This window comes from Mytilus edulis, chromosome 1, assembly GCF_963676685.1.
Source record: "Mytilus edulis chromosome 1, xbMytEdul2.2, whole genome shotgun sequence".
Taxonomy (NCBI): Eukaryota; Metazoa; Mollusca; class Bivalvia; order Mytilida; family Mytilidae; genus Mytilus; species Mytilus edulis.
In genome coordinates this window covers 45,331,659-45,352,038 of record NC_092344.1, presented here as the reverse complement: position 1 = coordinate 45,352,038, position 20,380 = coordinate 45,331,659, and the positions used below count along the sequence as shown (strand labels likewise).

The following is a 20,380-nucleotide window of genomic DNA, read 5'->3' as shown; positions in this document are numbered from 1 at the left end:
ACAAATTTAATATGGGAATAACCCTTACGGCATATTGAAAGAAAATAGTGGGATAATCAAAGGCGTAGTAGTTTCTCCTTCTTTAATATTAATAAATGTCAAATATTGTCGACACAATCAATCAATCAGAAAATATTTAAAGACCGAGCATTTGTAAAAACTGAAATTCTGTGTTCTCGACAATATTCTGTGATTATCTTATTTTGAAAAAAGGATACCAAAAGACAATTATTTTACTTCAATAAAAACAAACGGTAAATAAAAATATGTAGGTAAACAAATAAAAAAAAAGGCGAATCAAAACATGATATACACAAAGTAGTGCAAATATAAAGAAAATCTGGATATAAAAGAATGAGGATATGGTGGATGTTATTTTACTTTTTTTGTTTTAAGAAACAAATGCTTTTTTTTCAATCTTATTGAGGTGTTAAATAGTTGACAGAAGCATATTTTGTATGAAGCGCTTGAGTTATTCTAAAAAAATGTGCACGATCAACACTTTTACAAACCTATCATATTAGTATAAGAAATATTTAAAAATATATTTCTTATTATCACATTTTTTATGACCACGAAAAAAAAGTTTCTATCCAGTTGTTTTCTTTTATTTACATGTGCACTCTTTGTGGAAGCACGTGTGTTTACGAATGTATCATTCCATTTTGATATTAAGGTTAATTTTTTAATGACGCGCGATTGGTTTTTAGCCAATCAAACTAACGGATGCTCGTAAAACATACATATAATGAAATTATTAACCAATCAATACGGAGAAGATACAAAACGTCCAATCAATCAGGCAATACAAAAAGTAAAACGGCGAAAAGGCCAACAACAGTCCACAACCGGGGTGAACCAAGGTACTCAAACTATAAAATAATTTTGCTTACATTTTTTATATATATATTCGGATTGATAATGTGTTTTCCTTTCTAGACTATATGTTTTGATTGCTTTAAAGGTAATGCATATAGAACAAGAAAAGTAAATTGTTTTCCGTAGCTTAATCGTGAGTCATTATGATAGATATATTTGTACACTGTACTTGATGTTTTTCTTTTCCTTTTTTTTGAAGGGACGAATATCAACCATGCTATTTTGTCAGGAATAAAGTTTTTGAATTCTATCCCAAGTAAAGGAACTACGGGAAATCGAAAGAAAATTGTGGTATTTCTTACTGATGGGCTAGGCAGAATCGGCGTTGATGTGGTTCTTAATAACATTGACAGGACAAATATCAAAGGGTTGCCTATTTATAGTCTTGCCTTTGGAAGCAATGCAGATTATGAATTTGTAAAAAAAGTTGCAGTAAAAAATAAAGGCGTTGCTAGGAAGATATTTGAAGATTCTGATGCATCGCTACAGATAAAGGGCTTCTACGATGAAATTTCATCGTCAGCATTACAAAATGTGTCTTTTAAATATCTTGACGAAAACACAGATGTTACTGAAAATGCAACAAAAAGGAACTTTGACTCGTTTTTTAACGGAAAAGAATTAGTTATTGCTGGCAAACTATCCGACGACAACATACAAGTGCTGAATCTATTGGTTACTGGTAATGGGGTGAATGGAAATGTGGAACTGGAGCTTAAGTCGGATATTCAGAGTCGTGATCCAGAATTGACAAAAGCTGGTGACTTTGAGAAAATCACGGAAAGAATATGGGCATATTTGACAATCAAACAACTTCTAGAAGAAGCCATCGGTGAAACTAATGAATTAGAAAAGAAGAATTTAAATGACAGGGCTCTGGCAATGTCTTTGAAGGTAACTGGTAAATAGTTGGTCTATTAAATGACTCTAAAACATGGGAAATAAAATGAAGATAAGTGCTAAATAAATGCCAAAAACATATAAAATGTAAAATACACGTTATGCTATTATCTTTGAAACCGATATAAATAAGGAAAATATGGAATAACAGAAATGTTCAAAATGTTGATATCCACCTAGTGTCTTTTTACATCAAAAACTGTCAGATGACTACTGAAAGAGTTATTTCCCTTACATGACGAGATTTATCTATTTTGTTCATGTTTGTCTATTATCTTGAAAACTATAATACATAGACAGAAACTTAAATACTAGTAGCACAAATTACAAACAAGACAACATCTACAAACAAGGCTTATAACATATATCGTTATTCGATATTGCTCTTGAATGACGATTTTTATTCATCTGGTAGTGTTTTTTTCATATAATTGTTATACTAGATTGACAATTCAAATAACAAAATCTACGAATGAGTCAACATGACCGAAATCGGCAGGCGACTCCTTGTTTGAGTTCTTACCTTTTAATGACGATGTTAGCCGTATTTGGGACAACTTTTTGGAATATTTGGTCCTCAATGCTCTACAACTTTGTACTTGTTTGGCTTTACAACTATTTTGATCTGAGTGTCTTATGTAGACAGAACGCGCGTCTGGGGTACTAAATTATAATCCTAGTACCTTTGATAACTATTTATTAATTGTTGCGTCTTTATCTATTATCTTGAAAACTAAAAAAATAGAAACGTTTCTTAGATAGCAAAAATAATAAATAAGTTAATGTCTGTGTCATTTTTGTCTTTTGTGGATAGTTGTCTCATTGGCAATCATACCACATCTTCTTTTTTATAAGAAAAGTTCTAAAATAAGTAAAATTTTGCCATACTCGTTAGAAGACTCTTTCTTTATAAGAGTGATTGCCGTGAAGTTGCGATTTTTTTTTACCTTTTTTGTGTTGAGGCGAAAAAAAGATGTAGAGCAATTTTTAACAGAAAAAAATTACAAGCAATTATACAAGATCAACAAAAAAAAGTTATTTTTGTCATGAATTCTATTTTAGTTCAAAATGTTGGAGATGCACATATACATACTAGATGAACGCGCATGCTCTTTCTGGATTTTAGTTTTGTTTTTAGCCAAAACGAGTCGATCATTTATCTAAGAGTACAGTTTCTCAACTTTTAAAAGAACTATAATGAAATCTGAAATGTGTTGAAAGTAATAAAAAAAAAGCAAAATTCACAGATACAATTCCTGAAATTCAGAGAATTTAATGTTCTCGTATTATATCCGTGATGACGATCACAAAATAGTGTTCAACTGGTCTGTATGTAATAGATCCTACAACAAAAAGCATTACCGACGTTGACAAATGTTTCAATCATACAATTTTTTGACAACTATCGACCTTTTTCAGTACAAGTTCGTTACACCATTGACCTCTATGGTTGTAATAAAGCCAGATGAACGAGATCTCGGTGACTTGGAAGAGAATGAAGATGCAAGACGTATGTTGATTTTATATATGAGGTCTTGATGGGGTTTACAGTATAGAGAATAATGGGTAAAACATACAGAATAAAGGTCCAAAGAATTAGAGAAAAAAAAATTAAATGAGCCTTAAAAAAATGAAGAATCGAGAATAATGAACAAAAATACCGAACTCCGATGTAAATTAAAAAGGGGAGTCCATAATACCTGACAAAACCAAACACTCGATTACAAAGTGCAAAGTCTACAATAAACAATTCAAAAGGCATGGGCGATAATGTATAGCTTCGTTTCGTGTGTATTTTAGTCTAGACGCAATCGAATAATATCGAGTAGACTTCCGATTATATATAACACTAGAACACACCCGTGATATCGCGGGTCCGTGACTGAATTAAAGTACATAACTATGCGTAAGCCTTATTTTAGTATTGATATTGTCATCTGATAAAGTCATGCCGATTATAATAATAATAATACTTTATTCCGAAAGCAATACAGCTTATAGGATACATATACACAATTTTACACCAATATAAGAATTTTACAAGAGATATATAATATATATAAATATAAGGTGTGCATGAAAGAACATATAATACATAATACATAATACATAATACAAAATACGAAATACGAGCGGAGAATGATATAATGATATAACACTTAAATAAAGTGAGAACAAAAATATTATTTACTGCAATTAAATTCTAAGTTTTTCTGCAGATTTTAAAAATATACCTAAGTTATTCAATTCTTTAATATTTCTGACAGATATAAGATATAAGATGCACAGTTTTCTCTGCTTTTAAACACTTTTTGTTTGCACCCGTCGACCTGGAAATTTTTGGTAATATTAATTATTTGGAAAACAAAAGGGCCTGGAATGGAGTATTTTTTTATCGACAGCATTGTCCCATATAAGTTATAAATAACCTCTGTTTTACGTCATGCCGGTTAAAAAATTGAAAACTGTGCCTATACGCCTTATTTTAAGTCCAGATTTTTAGTATTCGTATTGACATCTTAGAAAGTCATACTGATTAAAATACTACAATAGGAAAGAATGTGACAATGATTGAATTTAGTAGTGTCAACTCTGTGATTATGACCCATGTATTATAGCAAAATCCTAAATACACCCGGTTTGGTGGTGCGCCTGTCAGATGCGGAACGTACAGATAAGGTAAAAGGTAACAGGTGAATATACTATTGGTATCGGTATCGGACTCGACCCGGAACTTCTTAATTATTGGCAATATTAATTACGCGGGAAAAAAATGGGCCTGGAGTGGTGTAATTTTTAATCAACACCATTGTACTATATTAGTTATGTATAAACTTGAATTCTTTGATTCATCGTAAAAACGTGATGACGGCTGACAAATTGGACCTCGTAATTTTAGTATTATAGATAAATATAGATTTAGATAGATATAAACACGTGCAATTAAATTTGCATAGGTCTGTTTAATTTCATTTTATAGATTAAAGATATATGTGGATCAACGTTTTTACCTTATAAGAATGATATTTTGGGGATCGAATCGTGCAATTAAGGGATTTTTTCTAAATTTTTGTGATTTTACTTTTTGTTTCATTTTCAATGTTGACATTCTTTTCCTTTAAATAACTGAGCACGCACCATTCATGCATTATCTATCTCTAACTTAGATGTTTAGTTGAAGTTCACATAAATACTTGCAAGTGAATAATTCGTCGTCAATGCTTCTTAGCTTATTTTGACAAAATAGAACCATACTGGCTGCTAAAAGCGATATATTATTTCACTATAATTTCACTTTCATTAATGATTGAGCAAAAAAAAAATATCATATTATTAAATTTTTTATATATCTCGTAGCTAGTCCCCTTTAAACACAATAATCAAGAAGTACAAGTTCAAACATAAAACATAGATTTGATAAAGGTAACTTTTGATAGACATGGACCTTGTTTTCACAACTCTTAAGATAACTTTATACAGTCGCAAACTGCTGTCAAACGTTTCAGGTTTCAAAAACTATCTTAGCTTGTTTAGTTTTTATGAATTTGTACATGTATAACCAGGTTATATATTATTGATTTGTGAATATAACTGATCTCTTAAAGTTGAATATAGTTTACAATCTAGAAAAAAAATCATCCTCAAGTTTATTTAATAATTTTCATAACCTTTAATTTGGTCTATGTGTATATTTTGTTTTTGTTTTATCATTTTAACGTCTACTATAACACACCCGTGATATCGCGGGTCCGTGACTGAATTAAAGTATATAACTATTCGCAAGCCTTATTTTAGTATTATTTTTTATCTGATAAAGTCAAGCCGATAATTAGATACACAGTTTTCTCTGTTTTCAAATCTTTCTGTTTGAACCCGTCGAACTGGAACTTATCAATTATTGGTAATATTAATTATTTGGATAACAAAAGGTCCTGGAATGGAGTAATTTTTAATCAACAGCATTGTCCTATGTTAGTTATAAATAAAGTTGAATTATTTGATTCACTGTTTTATGTGTAATATTAATTATTTGGATAACAAAAGGTCCTGGAATGGAGTAATTTTTAATCAACAGCATTGTCCTATGTTAGTTATAAATAAAATTGAATAATTTGATTCACTGTTTTATGTCATGCCCGCTAACAAATTGAAAACGGTTCCTATAAACACCTTATTTTAGTCCAGATTTTTAGTATTCGTATTGTTATCTTAGAAAGTCTTACTGATTAAAATACCACAATAGGTAACAATTTGACAATGATTGAATTTAGTAGTGTCAACCCTGTGATTATGATCCGTGTATATAGCATAATCCTAAATACACCGTTTGGTGGTGCACCTGTTAGATGCGGAACGTGCAGATAAGGTAATAGGTAACAGGTGAATATACTATTGGTATCGGTATCGGACTCGACCCGGAACTTCTTAATTATTGGCAATATTAATTATGTGGAAAACAAAAGGGCCTGGAATGGAGTATTTTTTTATCGACAGCATTGTCCCATATAAGTTATAAATAACCTCTGTTTTACGTCATGCCGGTTAAAAAATTGAAAACTGTGCCTATACGCCTTATTTTAAGTCCAGATTTTTAGTATTCGTATTGACATCTTAGAAAGTCATACTGATTAAAATACTACAATAGGAAAGAATGTGACAATGATTGAATTTAGTAGTGTCAACTCTGTGATTATGACCCATGTATTATAGCAAAATCCTAAATACACCCGGTTTGGTGGTGCGCCTGTCAGATGCGGAACGTACAGATAAGGTAAAAGGTAACAGGTGAATATACTATTGGTATCGGTATCGGACTCGACCCGGAACTTCTTAATTATTGGCAATATTAATTACGCGGGAAAAAAATGGGCCTGGAGTGGTGTAATTTTTAATCAACACCATTGTACTATATTAGTTATGTATAAACTTGAATTCTTTGATTCATCGTAAAAACGTGATGACGGCTGACAAATTGGACCTCGTAATTTTAGTATTATAGATAAATATAGATTTAGATAGATATAAACACGTGCAATTAAATTTGCATAGGTCTGTTTAATTTCATTTTATAGATTAAAGATATATGTGGATCAACGTTTTTACCTTATAAGAATGATATTTTGGGGATCGAATCGTGCAATTAAGGGATTTTTTCTAAATTTTTGTGATTTTACTTTTTGTTTCATTTTCAATGTTGACATTCTTTTCCTTTAAATAACTGAGCACGCACCATTCATGCATTATCTATCTCTAACTTAGATGTTTAGTTGAAGTTCACATAAATACTTGCAAGTGAATAATTCGTCGTCAATGCTTCTTAGCTTATTTTGACAAAATAGAACCATACTGGCTGCTAAAAGCGATATATTATTTCACTATAATTTCACTTTCATTAATGATTGAGCAAAAAAAAAATATCATATTATTAAATTTTTTATATATCTCGTAGCTAGTCCCCTTTAAACACAATAATCAAGAAGTACAAGTTCAAACATAAAACATAGATTTGATAAAGGTAACTTTTGATAGACATGGACCTTGTTTTCACAACTCTTAAGATAACTTTATACAGTCGCAAACTGCTGTCAAACGTTTCAGGTTTCAAAAACTATCTTAGCTTGTTTAGTTTTTATGAATTTGTACATGTATAACCAGGTTATATATTATTGATTTGTGAATATAACTGATCTCTTAAAGTTGAATATAGTTTACAATCTAGAAAAAAAATCATCCTCAAGTTTATTTAATAATTTTCATAACCTTTAATTTGGTCTATGTGTATATTTTGTTTTTGTTTTATCATTTTAACGTCTACTATAACACACCCGTGATATCGCGGGTCCGTGACTGAATTAAAGTATATAACTATTCGCAAGCCTTATTTTAGTATTATTTTTTATCTGATAAAGTCAAGCCGATAATTAGATACACAGTTTTCTCTGTTTTCAAATCTTTCTGTTTGAACCCGTCGAACTGGAACTTATCAATTATTGGTAATATTAATTATTTGGATAACAAAAGGTCCTGGAATGGAGTAATTTTTAATCAACAGCATTGTCCTATGTTAGTTATAAATAAAGTTGAATTATTTGATTCACTGTTTTATGTGTAATATTAATTATTTGGATAACAAAAGGTCCTGGAATGGAGTAATTTTTAATCAACAGCATTGTCCTATGTTAGTTATAAATAAAATTGAATAATTTGATTCACTGTTTTATGTCATGCCCGCTAACAAATTGAAAACGGTTCCTATATACACCTTATTTTAGTCCAGATTTTTAGTATTCGTATTGTTATCTTAGAAAGTCTTACTGATTAAAATACCACAATAGGTAACAATTTGACAATGATTGAATTTAGTAGTGTCAACCCTGTGATTATGATCCGTGTATATAGCATAATCCTAAATACACCGTTTGGTGGTGCACCTGTTAGATGCGGAACGTGCAGATAAGGTAATAGGTAACAGGTGAATATACTATTGGTATCGGTATCGGACTCGACCCGGAACTTCTTAATTATTGGCAATATTAATTATGTGGAAAACAAAAGGGCCTGGAATGGAGTATTTTTTTATCGACAGCATTGTCCCATATAAGTTATAAATAACCTCTGTTTTACGTCATGCCGGTTAAAAAATTGAAAACTGTGCCTATACGCCTTATTTTAAGTCCAGATTTTTAGTATTCGTATTGACATCTTAGAAAGTCATACTGATTAAAATACTACAATAGGAAAGAATGTGACAATGATTGAATTTAGTAGTGTCAACTCTGTGATTATGACCCATGTATTATAGCAAAATCCTAAATACACCCGGTTTGGTGGTGCGCCTGTCAGATGCGGAACGTACAGATAAGGTAAAAGGTAACAGGTGAATATACTATTGGTATCGGTATCGGACTCGACCCGGAACTTCTTAATTATTGGCAATATTAATTACGCGGGAAAAAAATGGGCCTGGAGTGGTGTAATTTTTAATCAACACCATTGTACTATATTAGTTATGTATAAACTTGAATTCTTTGATTCATCGTAAAAACGTGATGACGGCTGACAAATTGGACCTCGTAATTTTAGTATTATAGATAAATATAGATTTAGATAGATATAAACACGTGCAATTAAATTTGCATAGGTCTGTTTAATTTCATTTTATAGATTAAAGATATATGTGGATCAACGTTTTTACCTTATAAGAATGATATTTTGGGGATCGAATCGTGCAATTAAGGGATTTTTTCTAAATTTTTGTGATTTTACTTTTTGTTTCATTTTCAATGTTGACATTCTTTTCCTTTAAATAACTGAGCACGCACCATTCATGCATTATCTATCTCTAACTTAGATGTTTAGTTGAAGTTCACATAAATACTTGCAAGTGAATAATTCGTCGTCAATGCTTCTTAGCTTATTTTGACAAAATAGAACCATACTGGCTGCTAAAAGCGATATATTATTTCACTATAATTTCACTTTCATTAATGATTGAGCAAAAAAAAAATATCATATTATTAAATTTTTTATATATCTCGTAGCTAGTCCCCTTTAAACACAATAATCAAGAAGTACAAGTTCAAACATAAAACATAGATTTGATAAAGGTAACTTTTGATAGACATGGACCTTGTTTTCACAACTCTTAAGATAACTTTATACAGTCGCAAACTGCTGTCAAACGTTTCAGGTTTCAAAAACTATCTTAGCTTGTTTAGTTTTTATGAATTTGTACATGTATAACCAGGTTATATATTATTGATTTGTGAATATAACTGATCTCTTAAAGTTGAATATAGTTTACAATCTAGAAAAAAAATCATCCTCAAGTTTATTTAATAATTTTCATAACCTTTAATTTGGTCTATGTGTATATTTTGTTTTTGTTTTATCATTTTAACGTCTACTATAACACACCCGTGATATCGCGGGTCCGTGACTGAATTAAAGTATATAACTATTCGCAAGCCTTATTTTAGTATTATTTTTTATCTGATAAAGTCAAGCCGATAATTAGATACACAGTTTTCTCTGTTTTCAAATCTTTCTGTTTGAACCCGTCGAACTGGAACTTATCAATTATTGGTAATATTAATTATTTGGATAACAAAAGGTCCTGGAATGGAGTAATTTTTAATCAACAGCATTGTCCTATGTTAGTTATAAATAAAGTTGAATTATTTGATTCACTGTTTTATGTGTAATATTAATTATTTGGATAACAAAAGGTCCTGGAATGGAGTAATTTTTAATCAACAGCATTGTCCTATGTTAGTTATAAATAAAATTGAATAATTTGATTCACTGTTTTATGTCATGCCCGCTAACAAATTGAAAACGGTTCCTATATACACCTTATTTTAGTCCAGATTTTTAGTATTCGTATTGTTATCTTAGAAAGTCTTACTGATTAAAATACCACAATAGGTAACAATTTGACAATGATTGAATTTAGTAGTGTCAACCCTGTGATTATGATCCGTGTATATAGCATAATCCTAAATACACCGTTTGGTGGTGCACCTGTTAGATGCGGAACGTGCAGATAAGGTAATAGGTAACAGGTGAATATACTATTGGTATCGGTATCGGACTCGACCCGGAACTTCTTAATTATTGGCAATATTAATTATGTGGAAAACAAAAGGGCCTGGAGTGGTGTAATTTTTAATCTACACCTTTGTACTATATTAGTTATATATAAGCTGAATTCTTTGATTCGTCGTTTTTACGTGATGACGGCTGACAAATTGGACCTCGTAATTTTAGTATTATAGATGTTATAGTCAGTCATCTACACCACCTTAAGATATAAATTATCTATCTCGTTTTAAAATTTTATTATATCAACAAACTATTTAAACGGCTGGAATACATTGGTATAGTCTTTATTGGCTGGTTATAATAACAAAAACATATTTTCCAAAAATGGCGGGTTAAACTTGGTTTAAATAGATATAGGAAGATGTGGTGTGAGTGCCAATGAGACAACTCTCCATACAAATAACAATTTAAAAAGTAAACCATTATAGGTTAAAGTACGGCCTTCAACACGGAGCCTTAGCTCACACCGAACAACAAGCTATAAAGGGCCCCAAAATTACTAGTGTAAAACCATTCAAACGGGAAAACCAACGGTCTAATAAAGGTTATTTAGCCAGTTTAACTTCCCACTTATATGCCAGTTGTTTGTAGTCAATTACTTTTACAAAATTGTTTGAGCAACAAAAATAACAAAACAAACATAATTCTTTTATATATATATATATATATAAATAAGGCCGTTTGTTTTCTCGTTTGAATTGTTTTACATTGTCATATCGGGGCCTTTTATAGCTGACTATACGGTATGGGCTTTGCTCATTGTTGAAGGCCGTACGGTGACCTTTAGTTGTTAATGTCTGTGTCATTTTGGTCTCTTGTGGATAGTTGTCTCATTGGCAATCATACCACATTTCTTTTTTATATAATTAATCAATCGCGATAAATATATATTACATCTTGATTGTAAATATGACTTGTACACCTTTATATTTGAATAGTTGGCAGAGAATTTTATAAAGGGAAACAACGAAGTGGTATTATAAATTGCAGTGTGATATGATAACTAGCTGTAAAATAATACTTTCTAGTAATTGATTCAAGCAGATTTTGTCTTCTGATTTGTTTATACGTAAACATTTTTTTTTATTCATTGCGGTATAACTTTGCTAAATTAGAACACATTTTAAGGAGAACATTATGTAACTGTAAGTTTGATGTTGTTACATGTAGCTATTTGATATTTTGAGGGTAACAAAATTTGATTCCATTCATAAGATACAAGGGATCTCTAAATTCTCCAAATTACTCTGAATCAGTTTTAAAACAAAATTCATAAGAGATATCTACAGTTTAGAAGGGACACGACTTTAAGTTAGTTTTATCACATAAACATTGAAAGTAATGTTTTTTTTAAATAGTTGCTCTTAGTAAGGTATCTAGTACGAAACAAACCAGCTCTACGTCGGGTATTATGAAACGAAAAAAGAATAGCCCAAAACCAGGAGGGGGCGGAGGTGGAGGTGGAGGTGGAGGTTATAGTTCGGGAGGAGGAGGTTTGTATAATTTGAAGTGGATAATTTATTACCATTGTTTACATTGACTTATAATGGTTTACTTTTATAAATTGTTATTTGGATGGAGAGTTGTCTCATTGGCACTCACACCTCATCTTCCTATATCTAAATATTGTATGTCACTCCGAACATTTCTAGCTGTCACGTGAATCGATAAATGATGTTGCCAATGTGATAAGGTCTGTATGTTTACAATTAAAATAGGAAAGTTGACAGAACTGTGTAAAGCTGCATCTGTCATGTTTATGAAATAAAAATGTAGTTTTGGTTTGAGTCGGCAAAACAAATTTACTGTTAAGAGGATGTAGTGTATTCTTTACAATTTCTATAAACGGGTAGTGTGAATTTTCTCTTTCCTTTTAACAATTGAGGTATTTTTGTTTCGTTATTTTTGTCATCACAAACAATAATTACCAATGATTTAAATATAGTAAATGCATTAAAAAAAAATGGAATATGATCCATCTTATATTTGATGGTAGACTTGAGCATTTGATCTGATTCGAAGGAGTTCGTTCCAATTTTTACTATTCTAGATTAAATTGATAAATTATATAAAATAAAGGAGATTTGAGGTTTTCCACAAAGAGACAACAATTCAATGATAATTTCTAGGTTTTAAAGAAAATGCAACGAAAATCAATACGGACAGACAGACATGGATAAAACAGTTGGTTTTGTTTTCAATATGACATTGTCTTAGGTATTGACTGAATTTTAATCAGGAGCAGGAAATGTAATACATGGTTCACGGTGAAAATATGAACCAAAAAACCAACAGATCAAGGCAGTACATGTTTTGACCAGGCATAGAATGAAATTCAAAACAGTTAAGCTGTGGCCATTGATTGACACATTAAAATCATCCATTGACTGAGACAATTTACGCGAACGTTTGTCTGTAGCGACCACTGTTCACGACGTACCTACGATAGACATTTAAACTGTGGGGTCACCAAAGGTTTCTTCACGCCTTTAATTATAAAATAATTCGAAAAATGAATCAGGAATAACCTTTGTGTTTTGATTTATATAATTGATATAAATCAAAATATCGTGTTATTTCTGATTAATTTTTCGAATTACTTTATTTAGGTGTTGAGAACCTTTGGTGACCCCATAGTTTAAGTGTCTTTAAAAAGTACATTGTGAGCATTGGTCGTTACATACAAACGTTCACCTTAATTGTCCCAGTCAATGGATGATTTTAATGTGTCAATCAATGGCCACAGCTACACTGTTTTGAATTTCATTCTATGTGAATCAGATAACAAGTATTAATACAAACGCAGTATAACTGTCGCCCAAAGTCTGAAGACAACAAGTTTTTAGGTAGGAAAGACATCTTTTTCGTGAAACTTTTGATAAATCAGAAACTTTCGATTATTGAATTGAATCGGAGATATATACAGTACCTCTTAAATATTTCTCAATAAATATGGGAAGTTCGTTAAGGGAAAGGTGCAATTATAATTTATCATAAAATTATTTAGCGACATCCAAGCTGTGAAGTAGACACACCTTTGTCTTACTTTGTACATGTAACTTGTGGATTCTAGTTCAATTTTGAATGATATAAAACCTTATTTTCAGGTGGTGGAGATCCACATTTTATGTTGAAGATTAATGGTATAGAATTCCCGATATGCTTTGATGTCGATACACGTGACGGAGATGTTATCCGGATGTTGAAAGATCCAATCGCAGGTACGCATTGTCAATTAGCAGCAACTGCTTAAAGTGTTTTGATAAGGTGCAGGATAAACAAACCAACAACCATTTCACACTTTTTCTCAATGCACACACATTTTAATTGCTAACGAACATCTATAATACATTTATAAACTGTTTTAGATTCGTGGATTGACGAATTGGGGTGTGAAAAAAAGAGAAATGAAATTTGCAGGGGTGGAGTATGTATCTTTTATCTTCTCTCTCTCTTTACAGATCGACAAATAATCTAATTTACTTTCTTGGTCGACACACCAATTGCTGTTTTGGTCGACACATCATGTGGTATATTGGTCGACACATCATGTGGTTTATTGGTGGACACATCATGTGGTTTCATGGTCGACACAGCATTAAGATTACTTTTGGTCGACACATCACTTTTTACATTTGCATGACACAAATATTCCTTCGCTTCCTGTCTTTTATTTCTCTTCGTTTTTTAAACAGGTATAACCATAAACGCTGGCATTGTAAGATCAACAATGAAAAAGAAAGATGGAGAGTTTAAAACATTCATTGGAGAAATTGTTATACTGGCACCTGCTTCACGAATTCATATAAAACCAGACAAAATAACATTTAACGGAGATGAAAAATCCTGGAATGATGAAGGCATCTTTGAAATGGAAGGAAGTAAAATCCACATTTATGGAAATGCACTTCATGAAAGATCAGTATATATAGGTTTTGAGAATAACGTTAGTATTGAAATCCGCCGACCTTTGAAAGACGGTACTGAACGTGATGTAAGCTACCTGAACATGTACATCGATAACGAAAAAGGAGTATCGAATATGGCTGGTGGTATCTTAGGTAAGATTCCTAAAATCATCATTTTAACCGTCAAAGAAGATCTTGGTCCGATTCTACATATTATGTTGTTCAAGATTTTCAACCAAATGTTAACATGAAAACGAGTTCTGTATTAACTTTGACAAGACCGCCTATAATCATCAAGTTATATTCTATTGTTAATTTTTGGTCTGGTCTGCTTCACTTTTAATTTTGTTTTGAGATCTGGACCGCTGTGTACAGATTAATGGCAAATTTCAAAAAATGTCTTGTTTCTCGATTCAACATACCGACATACAAATTTAATTGGAATAATAATATCATATAAATATAAATGTATATGTATAACATAGAAAAAAAAAAATTTTGGTTAAAATCATGAGCAGGACTGTTCAAAAACAGACGACCGCAGTCCAGGTCTATAGCAGTCACAAAAAGGGCAGATCTAGGATCAAGTTAATTTGGTTGTCAACTGCTTTTTAATGACTTGAAAACTATTGATGTCTGACGGACTTTTATCTTATAAGGATGTAGAGGATACCATTTTTGAATTCATAATTCGTTCTTATTTTCGAAATCAAAGGTCGAAAAATTGTCAGATGATAGTTTCTTTTATCTTTTAACAGTCCACCTCAAAAAGTTTCAAAAAATTTTCGTTCTCAGGTGTACCTTTAAAATGCCATCGGATGTAACATCAATATTCTTACTGGATGTGGCAGTGTATTTATACATTCTTTACATATGTAGAGCTAAATGAATATCATATTTAAAGTTCTATACTGCCGAATGGCTAAAGATACTTAACCTTTTAGTTGGTGTAATATGACAATATTAACAATTTAAAGTCATAGACGCTTTTGAACTTTTCATGAAAATAATTGCCACTGATAACAGTGTCGTTGAAGCATATTTTAAGGTTTTGTTTTTAATTATTACATTTTGTTTACATTTTAGGTGAGTTTGTTCATAAAAAGACAACTCTCTTTAAGATCAGTCTGGACAAAAGAGGAAGACAACATGGACACTTTAGAGAAACAGAAAATACGAATAAAACTCATTTTAATGCCATTCTTCACAAGAAGCCAGATATAATTACTGGCGAAATGGTCTTGTGTTGGAATGTCTACAAGAAAACGGAAGGACTTCTAGCTAGTGACCTGAAACATTATTTTATTTCTGATATTGCTTCTACATAATTACATTTGTATAATAACCAATATTATATCTTTGTAAATACAAATATGCTAACTTCCATCAATTCATTTTTGATGGGAAGGATTTTGATGACAATGTCATTCATATTCACTGAACAACGTTTCAGTAATGAACCAAATATTGGCCGTTTTATGTTTGTCAACAAGCGTTTAAAGGAACCCATTTTAGTAAGGTTTTATATAGATTGATCAACAATTCCTTTAATAACCAACTTTTCCTTGGCTTATGTTTATTTCCGAGAAACTTCACATTTTGGATTTTCTTCGAGTAGGGGAGATAAGAGAAGTTTCATCGGCAATTTGTTCTTAAGCTAAAAGGACGTGTTAATAATGACTGTCTAATGGGCGAAATTTATCTCTAAAACTGCGGTGTACCAACAAATATCTAAGAATAATCACTTGTGAGTCCTGTAAAACTCTTGGTGATCAACTTAAGGGCATATCCAACAGGTTTTGCTTAAAATTCGGATTTGTGGAAGTATTATTCCTCTCGACAGATATGCACAACTTTTTTGTTTTAAAACACAAGCTGTTTTTTGTTAAATTATTTACAAATTCTCCTGATATAAGTATTCTATAAACTTATAAAATATTTTGTTTAGAAATAACTAAAGTTTATAAAATGTTCATGAATGTAGAAAAAAATGTCATTTTTTGCTGTATATTATCAAATTAAAAAAAATTGCATCATTGACTTTTTCATGAAATTTGGTACAAATAATCTTCATACGTAATAAAACCGAATGTCATTTTAAACATGAACTCGTGTAAAAGTTAAATCAGTTTGAATGATAAAAATCAGTCGAAAATGTATCTTTTCCCGATATGTGACAGTTGCCACTGCTGGTGGACGTTTCGTCCCCGAGGGTAACACCAGCCCAGTAGTCAGCACTTCAATTATATGGTCATTTAAATAAATTTCCTGTTGACAAAACTTTAAATTTTTCGAAAAACTAAGGATTTTCTTATCCCAGGAATTGTCACCTTAGCCTTATTTGGCACAACTTTTTGGAATTTCAGGTCCTCTTCAACTTTGTACTTGTTTGGCTTTATAACTATTTCGATCTGAGCGTCACTGATGAGTCTTATGTAGACAAAACGCGCGTATGACGTTTTAAATTATAATCCTGGTACCTTTGATAACTATGACGTCGCGAAAAATAACATTTTACGTTAGCAACGTCATTACCTCCCCTGTAACTGTAACATATGCCCATATGTATTTTTATATAATAATTAGTAACATTGACAATAATTATCTTATTATATCATGGTTTGATGTCGACTATAATTTCATATGCTATTTTATATATTTGTATATTTTAATGATATCGATCCATCACTTCACTTTAATACATTTTTATATATAAATGACATTAACGAATAAACATTATCAAAATACAAGTGTGTAGATTTCGACATGTTGCGTTGTAACCACTGACACGATCTCCAGTAGTTTAGTAATTTTTACATTTGTTTAAACATCATTGTGCCTTTGTGATTTGCATAATTTTTACTATGGCAGGGAATTTCAAAATTTAAGACAAAAATACATCTATATACGAATGTAATCTTTTATTAATTTAGTTTTAATGTCTGGAGCTGGCATGTCAGTAACTGCTAGTAGTCCGTTGTTAATTTATGTATCATTGTCATTTTGCTTAGTTTCTTTTGTTTGTCTATTTTGACATCGGACTCAGTGGAACTTATTTTAGAATGGGTTTTACTGTGCGTATTGCTGTGAGTTTTGTTTTCTTTTACATTGGCTAGTGGTATCGGGGAAGGCTGATATCCCACAAAACATATTAAACTCCGCCGCATGTTTGTGACTGTCCCAAGTCAGGAGCCTTTGGTCTTTGTTAGTCTTGTATGTTTTTAATTTTAGTTCATTTATATATTTCGGAGTTTAGTATGATGTCCATTATCACTGGAACAGTAGGTCCGGGACCACAATTGTCGTTCACGAATATAGTCCCTAGTGTTGACAGTGGGTTTTCTGCCAATATTTTTCATACCCCTTCCAAATTTATTTCTCCATGTTTTATGCCTCAAATTGGAAGTAGGGGTTATTACACTGTAAACAAATTGGGAACAGAATTTTAAAGGAAAGTAGTGATTTGGTCCAGCTGGAAAAGGTTAAAAATTAGCACTTCGGAAGCTGTCAAAAGATTTCAAGACATCCTAAACATAAAATTGTCCATATTTTGAGTTAGAGCTGATGAAGTTTTATATAATTTTGATAAAATTTGTCCCAAAAGTAGTAGAACACACTGTAAAAATTTCATTGAGAAGTCGCAGGTGGGATTTTTTAAATTTTCATTTATGTTCTAAAAGAAATGCACTACGCATTAATTTTGTTCTCGGACCAGTACACATTTTTGTTTAGGGGCCAGCGGAGGACCATCTCCGTGTGCGGGATTTTCTCGCTGTGCTGAACACCCATTGGTGGCATTCGGCTGTTTTCTGCTCTTTTGTTTTGTTTTTGACTCTTTGACACATTCCTCAATGGTCATTTTCATTCTCAATTTAATTTTTATTAATAAGAAAAGCAGGAATGAAAATGAAGAGTGGGCAATCAAAAGAAAAAAGTCGAAGATACAAGACACGGAGGTAAATAATCGAAAAATATATCAGCAACTAATGTTAGCAACTATAATATATAGGTTCCGTAAGAGTTTTATAAACAACGAGAATATTCAAACCGGCTTAGAAAGCTATATAAAGCACTAACATTAACTTAAAACAATTCAACAACAAAAAGACGAACGCGCATATATTTAAACACAATAAATATCAGTGTATGGTCAATGTCAGAAAAATATAAACTTTGTTGTATGAGGCTGAGAAACTGGGGAAGGACGAGGTTCTACCGATACCTTCTCCAGTTTTTTGTCGAGTACAAAAACGTTTATATTTTTCTGACATTGACCTAATATTGATTTTATACTGCAACTTAAATCAATACATTGGTAGCTATTTAACTTGTAATTTTAATTTCAAACGTATTATCATCCTTTGATGAACCTCGTCTGATTGTAGAAAAGGTTATTCATGATGAAATTGACATTGTACAAAATATAGCTGTGTTACTATATTTAGGAAATTAACACAACCAGTTGCAGTATAAACAATAAAACATGTTTGATATAAAGCGACAAACAGGGAAAGGAAAACCAATGACTTCGAGTTCCTGACTTAGGACAAGCGCACACAGCATATGACGGGAATAAACATGTTTGATCCCTACTCCAGTCTAAACTGGGAAAATGGTATAACAGTACAACATAAAAACAGACTGTCAAGATCAGTTTGATCGAAACAAAATATTAAAGACAGAAAGGACTGATTTAGAGTATTCGCAGCTTTAGAAATCTAGCTAAAAGCCTATTACAACTAACGGGAAAAACATGAATCCAACACAATATATCAATCAGTACAATTCTAATTGATTTAGTGTAAAGCATGTGATATTTCAAAATATATAACTCAATATTTTAGCTAGCTATAAAACCCATTATCTACATAAGGAAATGCCTTTTCAAAGACAGGAATATGACACTTGTTATCCATTCGAATTCGTTTGATGAATTTGAGCTTTTGATTTTGCCATTTGATTATGGACTTCCTTTTTTGAATTTTCCTCGGAATTCAGTAATTTTGTTTGTTTACTTTTTATCAGTGATACAAATATTGCGGTCATTGAAATCTATAACACCGCTACTGACACGTGCTTTGGAACATTACCGCCAAAAAAAAATCGTCTCTATTGTCGTAAATTCGTTTGTAGACATTCCCGTGTGAATTAAGATAACTTAATCTAGAAAATGACAGTAAGGTGATATTCCTTGGGTAATTTTCGGCAGTGAATTAATCAAATATTTGATTATTTAACGATTAAATTTCACCAAGGTAATGGTAAGTGTTGTTGAATTTATTGATTAATTGGAAATTAAGTTAAATGAATGCTTTTTAATTCTAGCCATGCATAAACTGTAAAATTGAGAAAGGAAATGGGGAATGTGTCAAAGCGACTACAACCCGACCTTAGAGCAGACAACAGCCGAAGGCCACCAATTTGTCTTCAATGTAGCGAGAAACTCCCGCACCCAGAGGCGTCCTTCAGCTGGCCCCTTAAAAAATATGTACAAGTTCAGTGATAATGGACGTCATACTAAACTCCGAAGTATACACAAAAACTAAAATTAAAAATCAAACAAGACCAACAAAGGCTCCTGACTTGGGACAGGCGCAAATTGCGGCGGGGTTAAACATGTTTATGAGATCTCAACCGTCCCCTTATACCTCTCGCCAATGTAGAAAAGTAAACGCATATTAATACGCACATTAAAATTCAGTTCAAGAAAAGTCCGAGTCCGATGTCAGAAGATGTAACAAAAGAAAATAAACAAAATGACAATAATACATAAATATCAACAGACAGCAGTTAACTGACATGCAAGCTCCAGACCTCAATTAAACTGATTGAAAGATTATGTCTTCATCATATGAATATCAGGCACAATCCCTCCCGTTAGGGGTTTAGTATTATACTATCATAAAATATATGAGAAGAACATAACCCGTGTCATGCCAACAACTGTTTTTTTTTTTTAATAAATGTGTTTAGTTCCGATGCAAATATAAGTGAATCAATATTAAAGCCAAAATATGCAATCTTTAATGACCTGACAACAGTATCGTAACTATATCCCTTCTGAATAAGTCTGCTTAAAGGTTTTGTGA

General features: G+C 31.6%; 1 protein-coding gene across 1 annotated transcript in view; it reads left to right on the top strand.

The window, feature by feature from the left end:
- LOC139512844 (inter-alpha-trypsin inhibitor heavy chain H3-like) overlaps positions 1–17,053 on the top strand; it is a 36,188-nt gene extending 19,135 nt beyond the window's left edge. Inside the window, exons 7-12 of the mRNA XM_071300775.1 lie at positions 1,079–1,773; positions 3,199–3,289; positions 11,742–11,876; positions 13,491–13,604; positions 14,079–14,444; positions 15,378–17,053. Of these exons, the coding sequence (XP_071156876.1) occupies positions 1,079–1,773; positions 3,199–3,289; positions 11,742–11,876; positions 13,491–13,604; positions 14,079–14,444; positions 15,378–15,619 (1,643 nt within the window). The 3' untranslated portion in view covers positions 15,620–17,053. The remainder of the gene's footprint in view (positions 1–1,078; positions 1,774–3,198; positions 3,290–11,741; positions 11,877–13,490; positions 13,605–14,078; positions 14,445–15,377) is intronic.
- The last annotated feature ends 3,327 nt before the right edge of the window (positions 17,054–20,380 follow it).